The sequence below is a fragment of the Trachinotus anak genome, unplaced genomic scaffold, assembly GCF_046630095.1.
Source record: "Trachinotus anak isolate AG129_WGS33_773 ecotype Australia unplaced genomic scaffold, CSIRO_AGI_Tana_v1 ptg000010l, whole genome shotgun sequence".
NCBI lineage: Eukaryota > Metazoa > Chordata > Actinopteri > Carangiformes > Carangidae > Trachinotus > Trachinotus anak.
This window is the reverse complement of record NW_027273861.1, coordinates 15,553,994-15,573,814: the sequence shown is the minus strand read 5'-3', so window position 1 is coordinate 15,573,814 and position 19,821 is coordinate 15,553,994. Positions and strand designations below refer to the sequence as shown.

At 41.8% G+C, this 19,821-nt stretch overlaps 2 protein-coding genes across 2 annotated transcripts; one reads left to right on the top strand and one right to left on the bottom strand.

Moving 5' to 3' along the window:
- Positions 1-4,773: 4,773 nt before the first annotated feature.
- dmap1 (DNA methyltransferase 1 associated protein 1) lies at positions 4,774-10,917 on the bottom strand. Its single transcript, XM_071487877.1, has 10 exons — positions 10,501-10,917; positions 10,009-10,100; positions 9,339-9,534; positions 8,992-9,150; positions 8,711-8,878; positions 8,305-8,490; positions 7,854-7,925; positions 7,083-7,155; positions 6,374-6,723; positions 4,774-5,491 (listed from the first exon to the last, which is right to left on the bottom strand). Exons 1-10 carry the CDS (start codon positions 10,594-10,596, stop codon positions 5,432-5,434), a joined length of 1,452 nt encoding a protein of 483 aa, XP_071343978.1. The 5' UTR covers positions 10,597-10,917; the 3' UTR covers positions 4,774-5,431.
- Positions 10,918-11,942: 1,025 nt separating this feature from the next.
- Positions 11,943-19,778, top strand: hnrnpm (heterogeneous nuclear ribonucleoprotein M). Its single transcript, XM_071487875.1, has 16 exons — positions 11,943-12,214; positions 13,047-13,228; positions 14,898-14,950; positions 15,671-15,678; positions 15,864-15,957; positions 16,061-16,315; positions 16,639-16,792; positions 16,916-16,965; positions 17,053-17,110; positions 17,428-17,541; positions 17,656-17,703; positions 18,059-18,127; positions 18,230-18,331; positions 18,472-19,061; positions 19,158-19,209; positions 19,302-19,778. Exons 1-16 carry the CDS (start codon positions 12,111-12,113, stop codon positions 19,463-19,465), a joined length of 2,097 nt encoding a protein of 698 aa, XP_071343976.1. The 5' UTR covers positions 11,943-12,110; the 3' UTR covers positions 19,466-19,778.
- Positions 19,779-19,821: the final 43 nt, after the last annotated feature.

Sequence of the window (19,821 nt, the reverse complement as noted above, 5' to 3'; positions counted from 1 at the left end):
TTATAGGCAAACCTTTGCATTTTTTTGTTCTGCATTGGGTCATGGTTCATTAACTTGGGTCAATGTGGGTCAATACAGTTAACTCTTCTGTTTAATGTCCAACTTGAGCCCACACGCTGCATTTGACCAAACTGGATGAAGTTACTATACCTGCTGTGTTTGCCGACACAAGAGGTGTGGCACATTCAGGCACTGCAGTGTCCCTTAAAGGAAGATGTACAACACAGAGCGAACTTTTGACAGCCATTACAAACTGTCACTGCGCCAGAGTGGGTGAGAGACACAAACTTGTCTGTGTTTATAGCTTAACTGATCCTCTTATTCCTGCTACTCCTCCAGTCTCTCTGCTCTGCCCTAATCTCTCCGGGGGTCTTACTGGCCCAGGATGACAAATGGGAAGGAGAGGCCAGCCAAGCGTGGGCTCTGTGGAGAGGCTCAGGCCGGGGCCCTCACTAAGCCCCCTCAGCTCCGCCCTGGATCATCTCTGACATGGCCTGCACTAACCCCTATGGATGAGGGGCCACACACATCACACACGAACCCAGGTATGTACACAAGGCACGCAACCACACATATATGGCTCCTCAGATGTAAGATTACACAGAGAGAAACACAAGAAGAGATAAACCTCTGATCAGTACACTGCACCCGATTGATTTGTCCCATAGACCCTCTAGCTGCTCCCCCATATCAAAGTGCCCACACACATACACCCACAACGTCTCACACTTCTCAGTTGCTCCAACAATCCATGTCAGGTATGTGAGTTTCAGCTCAGAACTGTTGTCACCTGATAAAACCCAGCCAGCTCTATTTTAGTATACACAGTCCAGCTCAATAAGAGCATGTACTAAATGACTGGAGTGTAATGAGTGGCTGTGTGGCTGTACTCGGAGCTGTGACACTGACAGCGCATGAGAATGTAATGCGTGAAAGCCTCCTTCTCTTCCCCCCGTCTCTCACTCGCTCTATGCTCCTCTGCGCCCCACTGCCTCTCAGCCACGGGATCAGCTGCAGGCGCTAATGAAACGTCAGTCAGGTAATTGAGGCTCTGGTGGTGGCGGGCCAGCCAGGCAAGCAGTCAGCCTGTGTGGGTGATGACACCGGGACGCTAGTAGCTACAGGATCCCAGCAACCCCCTATGGAGCTTCGCAGGAACTGCTCCAGGACCCAGCAGGGTGGAAAACATTGCATGTCTTCCTGTTTGTGTTAGGGATAAAACTGAGCAGTAAAATTGAGTAGTAAGGTGTGTACTGGTGAGTTGAGTCGTCAACTCAACCGGAGATTGTTAATTAGCTTGGTGAAAGCTGCTGTTGGTGAGGAGGATGATCTGCCAGCAGCCCAAGTGAAGGAGTCAGAGGTTAAAATCCTTTGTTATTGCACCCCAGAGTGATGTTACCATCCCTGCCATCCGCTGACCTGCTCATCACCCCCGGTGAGTTATGGGTAATGTTTAATTCCCCCGGCGTGACAGCTGTGGATCCGCATGGTAAATTGGATTTTTCCCTCTTTGTTAGAATTGTGCTTGGACAGGTAAAGAGAGGGAGAAAGACATTCGCTGTACTGCTTTGGTGAGGTAACTCTGTCACATGTTGTCCACAGGCGTCTCTATCTCTCATTGACAAATCAAATCAAACTGGTTTGTTTCTGAGGGCTGGTGGCAGAACAGAGTGAAGCTGATCTGTCCGACTTGGTCTCGTCGACATGAAATAACTCCTCTGACCTAAACAGGCCATACTCTGCTCACCCCGATGTGTCTCCCTTTGTTCATCATGTACACAAAGATTGAAAGTAATATAAAAGACTAAATTTGCAAATACAAGTACAAACTCAAGATTAAATTGAGTCCAGTGAACTCATATACACTCAGGACATGCACACATGTGCGGTATGCTGTACAATTACAAGGTCAGTGTTGCTTCATCATCTTTGATGAAACATAGTTTCCTCCTGAAAAGAGTTTTCTATTCCATCACTCCGATGTTCCTTCCTTTCAAGGTAGGACACCTGAAAAGACAACAATCTTATAATATTTGATGAAACAACCATGTTTTGTTTTCAAATGAGTCAGACTAGCTACATATTTTGTGATTTTTTTTTTCATCCTCTGGAGCCCATGAATGTTTGCAATCGATCCAACAGTTGTTGACATATTTCTGAATTAGAGTGTTGGCTTGACCCACTGACAGACACAAACCATTTAACAACTCAAACAAAATTATGTCAAAACAATGTTTTAATTGATTGTTAAAGCATTTTGTAATAGACACAGGTAAATTTAGTTTGCTATAATATGGGCTCTATCTTACTAGATTAAATCAAAAATGGAATCACCTGTTTTCTAGGAAATTGTCTTTTGCTCTCTCAGTGTATATGACTATATACGATAAAGTCTCCTCCAGAAATGACTTTTCCATTCCATCACTACCATGTTCCTTCCTTTCAAGGTAGGACACCTTGAAAGACAACACCTGACCGGAGATGTTCCCGAGAGCAGCACAGTCCTCGGGAATAGGAAGTCTAGATTTAGTCCCACTCTCTCTGCTCTACTCCACTCCACTCTCTTCTGCCTCCCCGGGGCTTTAATGTGAAGAGTGGACAGTGGGGTTAATGCCTAGCTGTAAGCACTGCTTAGCACTAGTGATTGGGTTTGTGTTGTAGCAAGCCTCCCCCACCAGCAAAAAATCCAGTGGAAATGACTTCCACTGTCCAGGCCTGTGGGCATTTGTGATTTTCCAACCTGCGGTTTTGACTCCTCTCCTCTTTGTTGCAGCTCAGTGTCCCAGAGGGCACAGGTGAATTTGATGTGGAATAATGATTAAAAGTTTTCTCCCTCAAGGTGACCTAAATACTGGAGGAGGTGAAAGTCAAAGTGAGAAACATGGAGATGAGAGAGGGACATGGAGGTGAAACTCTGTTTTGGACATTTGTTATGGCCCATATAGAAAGCACTCACTCCTGAGCCCAGGAAGGAAATTATCCAAACCCTGTCCTCACACTCCTATTGCACCATCCCTGCCTCCTTCCCCTGTAGTAATCAGTGATTGTATGTGACATGATGGGTATAAAGCGCTCTGCCACATAAAGGAGGCATCGACAATCTAATCATTGTCACATCAGCGATTACCCCAAGGTGTGATGTATTTGAAGAGGGTTCTATCACATCTGCTATTACCTGCCTCTTCCTGCCTTATGTCCCTCAGTACACATCTTTTCTCTTAACTGTGTGTTCAATCACCAACACCAGCTTCGCCTGCCGGTGCGGCCGAGCGACCCCTCGACAGTGACGTATGCCAGCGATTAGCCTGGATACAGTTCAATTATGATAAACAGCCAGTGCACCTCTTAGGCCGTGATTAAAGCCTCAGCCTGGCCTTGATAAAGAGATCCCATCTCAATGCCATCACAACCACATTATAACACACTATAAGACGCTGGTGTTCTGCTTCATACTTTTCACATCAGTGTTGCAGAACGTACACTGTAGCCCAGATGGAGCTCATGGCAGACGGACCTGGATGGTGGCTGCTGGGGGTCTTTATCATTCACACGTGGCTGGTGATGCATCCCTGCCGACCCATTTTCAATTTGGACTATTATTTATTAATAACCTCCACCTTCTTGAAGCCTATCTTACAAGATACCTGCCATATAACTTAAGACTGGCTTAGATGTTGAGAGATAGAGAGGGAAAACGAAGCCCCAGTTTTGATAAATGGATGAGCAGTGATGAAAAGAAGATATCAGAGGAGCATGAAAGGAGAGAGGGGAAGAGAGCAAAGCATTAATCCAACACCAGGCTGGTGGAGAGAGAGCAAGAATGAGAGACAGAGAAAAAAGGGAGGAGAGAAGGCAGGAGGAAGCAAAAGAAAGATAGCCTTTCGGCTGTGTTCTGTCAAGGGAGAAATTACACATTTACGGAGGTTTTTTCAAGCAGCGACGGGCTCCATAGATCAAACCGCTGGATTTATGAGCCAATTTTCAACATGAAATATAGACACAGAGAATCCATTTTACCCATGTTTACTTGCCTTCTCTCACTCTTTTTCTCTCTCTCAATCAAACAACCCACACTTTGTGGATGTGTTCACTTCTGTTACCTTAGCAGTGCTGATTGGAACTGATAATGAAGAGGTTTTGATTGTGGTGATGTTGTGTAGTGTTTTCACCTATGACAGCAAGGAGTAAGTAAGGAGCCCTCTGAAGTTGGAGAGGACCAAGACTTAAACAAAGGTGAGACAGCTTAGTAAAGTCTTGCTTTTTTCCCTTTGAGAATTGTTTCTTTTGCAAAACAGTCAAATTGACAAAATCAAATAAAAAGAATAGAGTTTGTATGCAGATTGCAGTACCTAAAATATATGACTTTTGCAAAGCACACACCTAGAGACCGATATATAAATAAACACATTATGCCTACATAACAGTGCTTCCCTTTTCTGGGCAATCATATTCAAAATTTGCATAGAAATTAATGACTAAGTAGGCTAAACAACATAATTGACACGCAATTAGCAATATTATGGGGAGCAGACCTAATGAAGTTTCAGTGGCTGTGCCAGCCGAAGAATGATCACTGCTTAATTATCATATTAATGAAGTCATTAGTTGTCGCTTAAGTTAAATGACAGGTAAGGTAAGAATGTCATGATCCTACAATTTCCTCAGCAAATGTGTGTTCAGCACTAATTACCTCCAAGTTAAGATCTCATCTGAGAAAAAGCTTGAAATGTTAAAGGGATAACCATGGCATAAACATGCATGAAACAAAAGAAGAAAAAAACACGATGAGGTTTATTGAATCATTGACTAATGCATCTTCAAGGTCACCTGAGGACAAACAACACAAATCAGTCCTTGCGAGTCCAACATAAAACACAGGGAGCAGTCGGAAGCGGCATCTCTTTCTGAGGCTGAGAGGGAGTGGGTACTACAGGCTAAAACAAAAACACATTTCCAGTAAACACTATGGCATGATTAGGCTACAAAAAACCCTCAGTTGGGTCAAATGAGCATTGCGGCTGGAGGACCTCCCACTCACAGTCTCTTCTTTCATTCCAATTCATTTCAATTATCCAGTCATTCCCACCTTCTTCCCCATGTCCCGATTAGCTCAGCCTGGCAATTTACAGTTGATCTTTCCTCATCTAAAGTAGAGGAATGGTGGAGGCAGGGAGACAAGCATTAATGGAATGAAATGTCACTCAGTTGTTGCCTTTGTCACAAAGATGCTGGGCGAGCCAAATGGGGAGGGGTTAGAGAGACCTGGTTGGAAGGTGAAAAGTTGTGTGTGTGTAGTCAATGGTGCTTTTACATGAATGGACAGCGATATGATGTCCTGCTCTTTTCTCTCTTTTGTCCAAACATAAAACTTGTGCATCTCCACTGTGACCAGAGTAACTCCACCATGTACCAGCTGGTGCTCTCATCTTCATCAAGGCTTCTTCACTTTTTTCACTGAAGACGAACTGGATGCCGATTCTCTCCGTTTGCGCTGCAATGTGATGCAAAAAAAGAATCACATAAGTGTGTGCAATGGCGGGAATGTTCTTCCTTATCCTGTATTTCTGAGGTGTCTCCAACCAATACAACTGGAGCCACCAGCAGCTTGTTTTTATCTACCAGCACAGATCTTTATTACGAAGATGAACTGTGAATAGAGGTCACCACCACCTATTCAAATCCACACAGGACGGCAAACCAATCACAAAGAGTCTAGTGCAATGAAAAGGACTGGATCCCTTACTGGGTTCCCCCCAATAACACCGCCAAATGATGAGTGGGTGATAGGGAGAGAATATTTCCTATCAGTTACAGACTGAAGTTGCCTGATGGATGTTTTTGTCCGTTTCACATCACCGTAATATGTGTTTTCATATCTCTGCCTGAAGTCGATTCAAAGCTCAAATGTAGAGTAAATTATCAACCTCTAAACTCTTACGGTATTTGCAATGGTGCTGGCAATAGACTGCGTAAAACGACTTACCTGCAGTGATCCCAGTGATAAACTGGCTTCATGCACCTACAGTACAAGTTATAATTCAGGGATAGGTAATCTAGTGTTCTACTATAGTTTTATAGACATGACGCCTTTATCAGCACTCTGGGTTGCTTAATTTGTTACGCCTAACCTTGTTTCTTAAGCTAACATTTGATGCCATGACTGGTGATTTTCAAATTGAATTTCAAGGTTAAATTGTCCTCTGTAAATAAGAAGCATTTCTGTGTTTATCTAACACATAAAACCCACATTAATAGAGAAATGCATGTGCATCATACTATAATTGTCTAAACATTTGCATAAGATAAACAGATATCCTCACCCAACTACTGGTTACGGTTTGAAAGCGTTTGGGTCTAAGCTATGCAGACTTACTGAGTTGGGGGTAAGCGGTGCTCCTACAACATCGATGATCTGCTCCTTGGCTTCCACCTTGATGTCATCTACACTGGGCCAGGACTGAACTTCACCGCCTGGGGTGGATGCTGCAGTGCTGTTGCTGGCATTGAGTTCTCCACCCAGTGGTGTGGTAGCTAGTCCTGCCCCAGCAGTTCCACACCCGCCTCCGCTGCCAGCCTTCAGAAGAGCCTCATAGCGGTGACGCAGCATCTGTTGCTCATATTCACAATTGCTGTGGGCCTGCTTCAGCTCGTACAGCAGCACCAGGTCACTACGCAGCTCATTGAACATCTGTACAATCTCTTCTGTGGGCATGGGGTTAAGATCTGGATCCACAGACACACACAAAGGCAAAAAAGATTTAAAAAACCGTGTCCAGTTGGAGTTGGACAGAAAAAAGGTGTAAACTTGCTGTTTTTAAACACACCGTTCTGTTTATACACATTTCAAAAATGTTCTTCAAAATAAAGAAATATATGCAGTACCAGTCAAAAGTGTGTACACACACACACACACACATTTATTTATTTATTTTGTTAATATATTTTTTATTTTCCCTGCTGTAGTGAAACTAAATGAATAATTTAGGGTCATTATATTGTAAGTTGTAAGTCTGTTGCAGAGGAGAGTTTAAAATGCAAAACTTTGAAATGTTAGCAGATTGGTAATGTTTATTCACACTCACCAACTCCTTGGTCTATGAGGATCTGCTCAATGGCCTTGATCTTCTTCTGGCCTACCGAGCTTGGCAGTTTCATCTGAATCAAACACAGGGAGACACACATGGCAACACACACAAGGGTGTGATTTAAGGTGCTGGAGATATTAGGATAAACAGCTCCACCTCGGGGCTTTTAATTCGTATGAAATGCACTTCAGCAGGCCAGATCAAAATGTCTTTATCCACTGAACTCTGTCTGACAGATTAGCTGAAGGGCCACTCCACTTCTTTAGCTGCGCTAATGCATTTTCCATAGAGAGATGCAGCTCCTCATCAGTCTTGAAGATGAATAAGAGTTCCCCTGCTAGATCTTACAGATATTAGCTAGTCACTAACAGAATTAATCATCACAGTGCTAATGAGAGATAGCCAACTCAAGTCAGAGTCTCTGGGTTCTCACATGCATCAACTGCAGGTTCAAGCTTCGCTAAAATTCTTTTGACATGAGTAGTTGTTCGACCGAAGCTCAGCTGATCTTCTAAAAAAAATTTTAAAATTCAAACTTTTTAATGTTTTTACATCAATTCACAGCACAGTACAGACAAATACAATGTCCTGATACAGATCTATGGGATTATCTTTACTACTGCTACTACTTCAGGTTCTTTCTTTCAGATAGGCATTTTAGTTTCCTCACTCGTATTTGAAGGCCATGTTAAAGTTTGAAGTTGAATATGTGTTTCAGAATACTCTTTTTGTAGTTTTGATACCTCAGAAGGATCTAGATACACTCACCCTCTGACTGCGCAGCGTGACTCCTGCTGATTTGAAGTCAGGGAACTTGATGCCTGCAGTCTCTGGCACAGCCTAAACAAAAAGTCATAACTGATGAGAAATGAGACATGACATCCATCTGAACTTTGGATGGACTTAATATGTAAAAAACATTAAAATATATTTTATGGAATAAGTCATGCCTTTACAGAGATTCACAAAATGAGAAAAAGAGCCACAGTTATTCTGAGACACAAAATATTGAGACTGAGCTTAATCTTAATTATTCCAGTGTACCACTGCATTGATTAACCACTATTATGTGGTTGATAGCTGTGTCATCTCAATATTAAAGAGTACTTAAGGTTTTTTTTCCCTTTGAGGGTGCTTTAATTAGTTGCTAAACATTTCTCAGGTATGAATGGTTGGCTTGTGCTTTACTTCGCTCCTTTTGTATGAGTGCATATCATACCGGTTTTTCTGTTTCTCTTTTTTGCGGGAGCTTCTTCTTGGAAACCCTCTTTTCAGCTCGCCTCAACTCTGTGGTTGTGTCAGCTGCTTTAATGAGTTTCTGCAGATCCTGGGCCTTCTTCTCACGCTCTTTCTTCCTGGTCTCAATCTTCCTTAGCTCCTGAATAAGATATTCCTCTTCTGCCACCTGCAGGAAAAACCAGAGAAGTGCAATCTTAATACTTAGAAGGCTGGCAAACATCTTAGAGGTTTCAGAAATATTTATAACACAATATAATATATATTTAATGCTTTACTGCATGAATAACTGCAGTTTTAATTGGCTTTGTGATTGATATGTTGCTTCTAATCTTAAGAAGGCTCAAAAACTGCTTTAAGAATCCAAATCAAATGACAAAACTACTAACTTGTTCAGGTGTGCGATTGAAGAGCTTCTCCAGTTGCTCTTTGCGACGCCTTTCATGGCCAGCATCAAAGATGTAGATCTTGGGCTCTGTCCCTGAAGCTGCGCGGACCTTTGTTAGCTTACCACAAATGCTGTAATATCTCTCTTTCAGATCCTCCACAGAACGTTTCTGAAAAGCATAAAAGGAAGAAAATGGGAGAATGTTAGGATAAATATATGCTTTAACTTTGAGGATTATGTTTTTTTCCCCTCAGCGGGTACTGTAGTTTAGTAACTGATTACTCTGTATTGCTGGTGGTCATAACGGTCGTGGACGACTATGAAGCGCAGGTCAAAGCGCTTGCACAGATCAAACAGGTGGTCTGTCTCCGCTTTAGTCCAGCCATCGTCATGCAGATGCATCTGATACTCCTGCTCTGAGTACACTGGTACCTGCACCGTCTATGAAAGCAGACAGAAGAACAGAGAAAATACACAGAACCAGGTTGAGTAACTAAAAAGAGTAGGTGAGTGAGCATTTGTGAAAAAGGGGAGATGACAGAGATTGGGTAGCTGTAAAAATACATCCACTGTTTATGTTTGCATTGCATGAGTGATTACGCTGAACAGGAGACTGCAGTCATCCCTACCTTGTTGAAGCGGGCAAAGGGGTAGTCCTTGCCCTCCTCTGCCACACGCCTCCAGTGGTGGAATATGGCCCCATCCCTGCGAGCAGGATTAGTGAAGGGCATCCACTTCCATGGACGCACCTTCTTACAACCCAGCTTGGCTTTCACTGTCCTGTAGCCTTGAGTAGTATCACTAGGCAGCAGAGGAGGTGCATCTCTGGAAATAAACACAAAAAACAAGTCTTTATGATAGCAAGGTACAAAATAGAAAGTAAATCTGCTTTATGCATTCATAATCTTCTCAGATCAGTAAAAAAAAAAACATTAGGGACAAAAGAACATAAGAAACCAAACTCCTTTGCAGTGTGCAAGATCAAAGGGGTTGTCTTTTTTACTGAGACTTTAAAGTGAACCCATCCAAAGCTTCACTGAACATGCCAATCACTTGCTGTCTTTGGTCATAGCTTTTGGTTTAGACACTAGGAAATAATTACAAGTGTTGTAATTTTTCATCCTTTTTTTCTGAAATTATAATAAACAATAATTTTAGGAAGAGTGAAAAACAATTTCCTCCTGATCATTTGCTCACTTATGCAACTGGACGCAGTGATTTCACACATGACTTGAATGCAGAAGGTAACTCAGTACATCATTCAAGACCAGTCTGTAATTTCAAAACAGGAGACCATACTTCTTATCTGAGTAGAGCAGAGCATAGACTTCTCGGTGCATTCCCTCTGGTCTCTTGAAGGTCAGCGTTTCAGTCGCCTTCTTGCTCTTTTTCTGAGGCGTGATGGAAAAACTGATTATTTTACAGAAATATTTTTGTAATACTGTCAACACCACAAAAACAAATATTCTAACATAATCTTCTCTATTTCTTGCTGTGGGAACCGCGTGTTTTTTTTTTTGTTTGACTCACACAGCATGTATAACTCTTTAAAAACTTGATCAAATTTGAGAAAAGACAGTCCATTGGTTATTACATGTTTGAGGTGTAATCTGAGGTTAAGAGTTGTTCAGAGATGTTTACAGCCCCTTCACGCCCCGAGCTAACTTTGGTCCACCAATCAACTTTAAGTTACCAACCCCACATCCAAAGTTTTAAGAGTCAGATCTTTGAGGAAACTTGTGAATACTGGGACAGCCATCATTAGGGATATCTTTTCTTATTATTACTCACCTTGTCTGAATTAATGAGGTCTTTCTTGCTGATGGGACCGTCATTATCTCCTCCGGTTAACTCCAGAATATCCCGAACATCAGCACCAGTGGCCATGGCTTAATATAATGTTAATTAACGCTTCTCGCAGCCTGTAAAGTGTGGATACTGTGCGTTCATTCACAGGCGCTCATTCAGTTACACGGCACTACCCGACGAATACGCTTCTAGCTAAAGGCTAACGCTAACCTTCTCATTTCTAAACAACACTCATTTTGCACAGAGCCGCAAACAGCCAAATAATGACTTTATAAGATTTATGTCGTAGCATTACCGATATCGTTTTACTATAAATGAAAGCAAGAGAGGTGGGTAATAAAGAATATTCACAAGCTATTGTGAAGGCTAGGTGAATGGTTGGCCACCTGAACCTAAACTACTTCCGGACGCGCTATCGTCTTTGTGTCGCCCCGGTGAGGTCTGGCGGTGCACTGCAGAAATTATTTATTTCAAATAAATAAAAAAATATAGCTGTATGGAGGTCTGGCAGTGACATATTTATTTCAATTTAATTTCAAATAAACTGCAGAAATTATTTATTTCAAATAAATAAAAATTATAGATTGCATGGAGGTCTAGCAGTGCACTTCCGGGCATATTTATTTCAATTTCATTTCAAATAAATGACAATAATAAATGCACAGTTTACCTGTGCAACTGAACATGACGCTGAAAACACCAGCAGGGTTAAAAAAAAAAATTATAACGTTATGGATCCTTCTAGCATCTAGTACTACTCCTATAGGTCAGCATGGTATAGTATAGTATAGCTATACAACTAACAGTTCTATATGATAAATATATTTATATTAAAATGAAAGAAAGGAGAGGTGAGACAGATTCAGATAGACATGGCCATATGACATAAAACAGTTGAACAAGTTATTCTTTTAAAGTAATTCTTTGTTGTTGATTTTTTGGTTTATTTGAAAGAATTAAAGGATTTTGAAGGTACAGCTGCATGGCCTACCAGTGTAAATCCTAGATGTGTAAGCTCTCAGATCACTTGTTAGGTTGAGCATAAAAATAAGGGCAATGAAAACTTAAAACCTGCTAATTTACTGCCCAGGTTTTGTGAGCCGTTACATCAGCTGGCATCATGGGGAAACAGATGAGCTTTTTAGAGTAAATAGATACATAACTAAATAAACAAAACGCACATATTAAAAACACATATAGTTAACAATCAGTAAACTGCGACACACTCGTAAAAAATACATTTTACATTTAAGTTTTGTGTAATAGTAGTAATGTTTTAATATGTTTGTATGCACTCTAGGCACTCTTATTCTGAAAATCCCTTTATGTGGCGTGATGAGCTTTACTTTTGAAAGAAGACACCGGATGTAGACCATTCCGTCACTGCTTTTTTAAAATTCCCAGCATCCGTTGGTCTGGCCGGGATTGCACTCCGCCATTTTCCTTAGCTGGTGTCGCAGGAGTGGACGTCGCAGTCGTTCATCTAGCTGTTGTATCTGCTATTAAGGACGCTTTTGAAAACTCGAGACTTGTTAATATCGAAGAATATACCACAGTTTCACTTTTTGTAAGATACTTAACTGCGTGAGAAGATGTCCAACGAGCAGGCCGAAAACGTTATCGAGAAAGCAGGCCAGCAGCAGCAGCAGCAGCAGCAGCCGCCGCCGCAGACGCTGCCGTCGCAGCAACAGCAGGGGTAAGTCCATTCATCAGGGGTCCTTTGTTGGCTCTTACTTGCTAATTCCGATTCATGGGAATGTCGTACTCTGACCAGAGAAAAAAGTTAGAATAGGTGTATGTAATTCGACGCAATAATACGCTAACGACCACAATGTGTTTAAATTCCGTCGTTGTATGCGTGTAGGTGGCGGTGCTTGGGCCCGTCTTTGTACAAGGAGAATCGGCCCATTTTATGTAACGTAACTTAAAGTAGCCCAACGTTAGCTGTTCGCTTTCTTAGCCCCATGTCGATACCAATTTAATTTTCTCGCAATTTGATTACAGATGTGCATATTGTAAAACAATATAAGGATATAATGAACGACATAGTAAAGGCCCAGTGCGCCTTAAGAGCGGCCTTGCCATGCGACTTACGCCCAGTCGTCCTGATTGCAAACTTCTGTTGAGGCTTATCATTACAGTTCAAATAACTCTACCCGTGTCTAAAATAAAACTATTTATCTGTTCTTATGAATATCAATAATAACCGTAGTGTTCACTAAAAATCTAACTAGTTGAAGAGGTTTAGTAACAGAACAAAGGAAAGTCTTACTATTAAGTTGAGTCGCAACATTGGCCTCATTTTGGCCTCTATAAAGGAACAAAGAAGCGATGCAATGTGATTTCATTAGTCATAACATATATTAGCAAGTATGTGCCCATTGTCGTTTTCTTATTTTTAAAGCCTTTTAGGAGTTCAATCGAATTGTGCTTTTACTCAGATCTTTAAAAAAGTTGAAATGCTGTCATGAAATATGTGTTTTTGTTCCTTACATTTATTCACTGCATTTATTGATCTCTTAACACAGAGAAGTGAATGGGAAAGCCAAACATGAGCCCAACTCAAGCAGGAAGGAGAGGCCCCAGAAGAGAGGTGGAGGCGGGCGCTACGAACCCTATGGAAATGCCAACAAAAGATACCGTGTCTTTGTCAGCAACATCCCTTATGATGTGAAATGGCAAGCCCTCAAAGACCTGATGAAAGAAAAAGGTAAGGTGTCTGGATCAGGGACTGACTCAATTAGCTTTGGACATGACTAAAAGATCCAGGGTCATTTTGTTTGACCACTGCAGCTTTGAAGGGCTTTGGGGAATTTGTGCAGGTACTTAAGTTGTACAATGCTGCTTGAGATTTTGTGGGAGTTATTTGGAAAAAGGTTTTGGATGAGGTCCCCCCTATTTGTCTGCCAACAAAGGAGTTGCTGCAGGCACAAGTGCTGCGAACCTGGACGTTAGACTGAACATATACTGTCCCTTGAGACTACTACAACCTTTTTGTGGTTTTTTTGTGAAGTGAAGGTTGTACTTGTACATGTATAAAGCCGGTGTACTAATGTGAAAGTCCAGTGGTGTGGGATCATAAGGGGCACAATGAGATGCTTTTCTCCAAGAAATGCATGAAAGAATGTACAGTACTTTGCTGTAGTGTAATTATTTTGCTCAGTAGCAAGGAAAAAGTTGCTCTGTTAGAACATGTAACAGTAAAACCTACACTCATGATTTATAATTTGGTCCAAATTTTGGAGACATGTCCAATGAAATCATTTGCATTGCAGCAACTTTGAATTTCAGCAGGTGTTAGTGTTAAGTTTTCTCTTCAAAGTTCACTATGGATTTTAATGTGCCGTTATTCATGTGAAAGTAGTTGTTTAGTGATGGGGTATTGGAAAGCTTTAGATGAATCATATGTAATGCACTAAATTGGCATTATAAGTTAAAGCAGGTCAGGACGGGTACAATCCTCTGTCAGAAGGAGTGCGTGGTGTTTGTTTTATCACAACTGACTGTGGAGTTAAATTGCATTTTCTTTTTTTAGGTTTGACCTTGACAAGCAAATGTTTTCTCAGCAGATCTCCATGTTGTGCCAAACACAGCTATGCGTTGGGGATTTCTTTGGGGTACAGGTCTACAAAATGAAGCAACTTCTTATGCACTGTCCTTGTCTCTTGAGGTTTGGTCACGGATGCCCATTCGTTGAACAGAAACGTGATCTGAAACGAAAGCGTGGCTGGGGTCGACGCTGAATCAAAATTCTGATATTGTGCGTTCCAGGAACAGGTCCATTTTACGAACATGTTTGTAGTTAGAGAAGTTTCTGTCCCCTAAGAGCTTGTTATCATTAACATTATGGTTAGTTTTCTAGCTCTAGGTTTCCCTCTAGGCTCAGCTGATGGGCAAATGTAGTGATGCATTAGCCTGAGGTTTAAAATGGCGACATTTGGCAAAGTATGCGCAGGTTTGCAATGAAATGGGCCGAGGCATTGAATGGGTTTTGATGACTTGAAATTTTTGGTTAATTCTCTTCATATAGAAGGTGGTGTGCAAGGCATTCTATCCAAATAGGAAGGCTGATGGCCATTTCACTAGTTGTTGTCCTCAGTCTATTGCTCTTGGTGCTTCGGGAGAATTCCAACAAGGACAGGCTAAGAAGTCTTTATTTTTTTCTTTAAAAAAAAAAAAAAAAAAAGAGAAGACCCAAGCTTGCCTTTTGTAGACCTGTACCATATTGTGCAGCTGCTGCGGTGCTGGGGGAAGACTCAGGACTGGCAGTCCGAGCTCACTGTCACCGGCCGCCCTACTTGTGTTTCTGCTCTAAACCCCAATTGTTCTCTCGGCTTCTCTCCCCTTGGTGTGTGTCGTCTCTGGAATCTGATTTGTAGTGGGTGAGGTAACGTACGTGGAACACTTAATGGACGCAGAAGGCAAATCGAGGGTAAGTGCAAATACATACAAATAAAAATATGAATAATCCTAGACAAACCTGTGTTTGTCAGCTTTGGTTTCTTTATTTTCATTGTTGGGAATTGTTCAGATTCAGAAACCTGGTGGAGTGTGTGAGATGGTGACATGCCAGAGGCGTGTTTTATTTGGTGTCGTCTGTGGCACTGTCTTGAGGCCATCCGGAGGGTTGATGCTCTTATAACAGGTCTTCAGCTTTCTTCGTAGCCAATCCTGTGGGATTGCAATAGCTGACAGTGTCCCTTTTGGTTGCTGGATTTGCTCCTTGTGAACTAAAGGGATCTAGTCTGCAAGAGGTTGTTACAAGGCTGTTAGATGGTTGTTAAATAAAACTCATTTTGTAGAATTGCTTTACTGGACACCTCACCTCCAATATCTTAGTAGTCGGGAATCCTATCTCATTGTGGATTTTCTGCTCTTTGGATGTTGGAAAATATCTTTTATATTCACCAGACTTGCCTGCACTGTTAGAGATGGGGAAAATGTGACACTTAAATAATTTTTTTGGAAGCACAGGGCTGTGGCCAAGGCTGTAGGCTTGTGTGGTGTTGAACTTTTGATTGTGCATGAAATTCTCTATTTTTTGCTTAATTTTGTGTCAATTAAAACATTACTATAATTTTTGGCTTTACTCATTTGAATTGTTCTTTACTCCTTTTGGTGCGGCCTGTTCTGACTTCTTCAATCAACAAAGGGTTGTGCGTAAGTATTCTATTTATCATTTACAACTGGTTGTGTCAGTGCCTCTCAAATTGACAAAATTGAAATGTTGTAACCTTGTCCAAGTTAACCATATAGAAACACATGCACCAGTGCCTGTTAAGGACAGACTTTTGGATGGGGTAGTCAATAAGTTTGATTATACTCAGTGAATATATGTTTGTCAGTGTTGTTGAGTTTAGGACCGAGGAACTAATGAAGAAAGCAGTGGAGAAGGTTAACAAGCACAACCTGAATGGACGACCCCTGAAAGTGAAGGAGGTAGGCCACAGCAAGAATAGCAAGAAAAACAACTTGTGCAATTTTCCCATTAGATATGTGAGTGGTCAATTTGTCTAAGTCATATTTTCATGCGGTGTGTTAGGACCCCGATGGTGTGATTGCTCAGAGGGAAATCAACAAGGCTCAAGGTGGAGGCCCTCCAGGAAGCCATGGCGGGATGGGAGGAATGGGGGGAATGGGTGGAATGGATCGCATGAACATGGATCGAATGGGCCCTGGACCAAATGGCCCCATGGTCAACATTCCTCCCAGCCTGATGAACAACCCCAACATCCCCAACGAGATCATCCATGGTCTCCAGGCCGGCAGGATTGGCAGCACTGTCTTTGTGGCTAATGTGAGGCTTCCACATTTTTGTCATTGTTGTTTGATTTCTGTTCTTGTTTTATTATCTGAAAACATCCAAATGTATGGAATTGTTATCAAAAAAGGGATCAAACTGTACCCAGTAAATGATATTTGTGTTTGATAAAAATTACTTAACAAATTAATTTGCTTATTAAAACTTTTTTTTTGTTGGTCAACTAATCATTTAGACTGACAAAGAATCAGCAACTGTTAATTTAATCAAACTATTATTTGTGTCAAACTGTTGTGTTGTCTGACTTTACCTATTGATAAACAAGTAACCATTTCTCAAATTGTTCGTTGTGCCTCTAGCTTGACTACAAAGTCGGCTGGAAGAAGCTGAAAGAGGTGTTCAGCATGGCGGGCATGGTGGTGAGGGCTGACATCCTGGAGGACAAGGATGGGAAAAGCAGAGGCATGGGCACAGTAACCTTCGATATGCCCATTGAAGCAGTTCAAGCTGTCTGTATCCTTTTCAAAAATTATGGCTGATTGAAATACCTTTCCAAATATTACCATAGAATGTTTATTCAGTATAACTACATTGTTTCAAGATGTCTCTGGAATTCTTTCCTTAATGATTTCACAGCTATGTTTAATGGGCAGCTGTTGTTCAACAGGGTCATGCATGTGAAACTGGTATGTTGACTAAACCTCTCTGTACATTGGATCACATTATGAGCTGAGAGAATAGTCTGAATATGTTTTTATATGGGTTTTTTGCAGGATGAGAAGTCCCTACCCAAAGATTTTGGACCACCTGACAGAGCTGCTGCTCTTCCCCGTAAGTTAACTCATCACTGGGATACAAATTGAAGCAAAGAAAAATGCACTGCAAATATGATGTAAAGTACTAAAGATAAATTTTGCTCAAGTCTAGGGCTTGGGAAAAATTACAGCAACCTTCTTTGCTGCTTTTGTTGTAAATAGTTGAATGTTATAACCACAGTATCCTATGACAGTTAAATTTATATGAAATGCTGCAGAAAATTTCAGTATTGAATGGACATTTTACAGAGGTCCTCTTGACACTGAAGAATGGTAATACTGTGAAAGAGTCTATTTCTGCAGACACAAAATACTATATCCCCTTTTTCCCAGGTGGTCTGAGTGGTGTTGGTTTGGGCCTGGGGCCTGGTGGCCAGCCTATTGATGCTACCGCGCTCAACAGAGGAGGAGGTGGTGGAGGAGGAATGGGCAACATGGGCCCTGGAGGTAACTTGCTCCAGTGTTGTCTTTATTAAACTCCTGAATTGACCAAATAGAATAGACCAACTCAAATAGACACCATTGAAATCAGTGGCTCATCATCACTCTTCTAACTTGTAGGAATGGATGGAATGGGCTTTGGCAACATGGGAGGGCGAATGGGAGGAGGTACGTACCAGAACATCACAAGTGGCTGAGGCCTCTCTGTATTTATGTCAACTGCCACTTTTACTATCAGAGCAAACTCGCTGCTTCTCCTGACTGTATCACATTTAAATAAGTTAAACGGATTCATGGCATAGTCCCATTCAAATGCCTAAAATACTTTGGGAAGCATTTGCATAAGAACCCCCATTACAAGCATCTTAATAGTGAGAAAGCACAGCAAAATGGAATTTGTATAAATCATCAGTTTTCTATTTTAAGCCAGAGGCTGGGCCTCTGGCATCAGAATACCATACCCAGCCTTTCCATACATTTCTGGTGTTCTCTTGTATTCAGACTTTCTTCTCCTGTGTTCTAGGAATGGACAACTTTGGAGGAATGAACAACATGGATCGTTTCGGTTCTTCAGGGATGGGCAGAATGAATGGTAAGGAGACATTTTGAGATGTGCTAAACGCTCCAAAGCAAGCGTGGATGACTTTCACGTTTTGCTTGACACTTCTAATGGTTTAATCTCTTGCATTGTCAGAGATGGACCGTGGGATTGGTGGTGCTTTTGACAGGGAGTTTGGGCGAAATGAAATGGGAATGTCTCGCAATAATTTTGGAGAATCCTTTGAAAGAGGAATGGGTTCGTATTTTCAGGATTTTGTTTGAAATTCCTCTGATAAGTACTCCAATGAGCCTCATCAGATGTAATGCCTATTTCAACTGAGGCGGTCAATGTAACCCTCTGTTTGTCTTTTTGTTTTCTCACTTTTGTTTTCACAGGAAACTCCCTGGGTATGGACCGCATGAACTCTGGAATGGACAGGCTGGGAGGCAGCATGGACCGCATGCCAGGGATGGACCGGATGGGCATGGACAGGATGGACCGCGTGTCTGACCTGGACAGGCTGGGTTCTGGGTTTGACCGTATGGGTTCAGGGATGGACCGGCTGGGGCCCAGTATGGACAGGCTAGGACCTGGCCTGGACCGTATGAGCTCCAGCATGGACCGCCTTGGCCCAGCTGGGTTTGATCGCTTAGGCCCATCTGGTTTGGATCGTATGAGTTCTGGCCTGGACTTTGGTTCCCCAATGAATATGGATCGCATGGGCAACACCGGGCTTGACAGAATGGCCAGCAGCTTTGACCGCATGGGCTCCACTGGAGGACTTGACCGCTTCCCCTCAGGTGGCCTCGACCGCATGACCTCTGGCATGGACCGGATGGGATCTGGAGGTGTTGGGGGCCAGTTTGATCGCTCCGCTGACCTGGATCGAGGATTTGGTGGCAATTCCTTTGGAGGAGCTGGAGCTGGAGGGCCTGCAACTGGGGGAGGCAATGTCAGGAAGGGATGCCAGATCTTTGTCAGAAATGTAAGTGTTGATCTACAAGTTATTTGGGACTTAATTCATTTGAAAAGTATCTTCTCAAGTATGATTTTTAATTGGTTTTGAATTAATTTTTTTTAGTTGCCATTTGACTTCACCTGGAAGATGCTGAAGGATACTTTCAATACATGCGGTAAGAGTGGTCCTAGTTTGTAAATACAAAATTAACCATGACTGTTCACTATTTCAAGGTGGCTTCTAACACTGGCATTCTTCCCTCTGCAGGCATGGTCCAGTATGCTGATATTAAGATGGAGAATGGCAAGTCCAAGGGCTGTGGTGTGGTCCGCTTTGACAACCCCGAAACAGCTGAGCGTGCCTGCCGGACAATGAACGGCTACCGGCTGAATGGAAGAGAGATTGATGTTAGGATTGATAGGAATGCATAAGTCATTTGTCTGTTACATCTGACTTTTCATTTAGTTCATGTCTAAATGTTCTGTATCATCTGAATTGTCCTTTAGCATATATACACTTGGATTGTTAGATATTTGTAACAGTGCAACTGTTTTAGTTATTAATTTGTAACAGTGAAAGTGTTTTAGTTCTTGCCTACATTTTACATTTTTTTTTTTCATTTTATTTTTTTTTTTTTTTTAGAGACCAAATTTTTAATTTTTTTTTTTTTCTGTCATGCTTCACTTTGTCATTGCCTTTGTTCTATAAGGTGTTTTGATAAATAAAACTCAATATTTGGAGTGGTTCGTTGGCTTTTTTGTGTTATTGCACCGTGTGTCAGCATAGT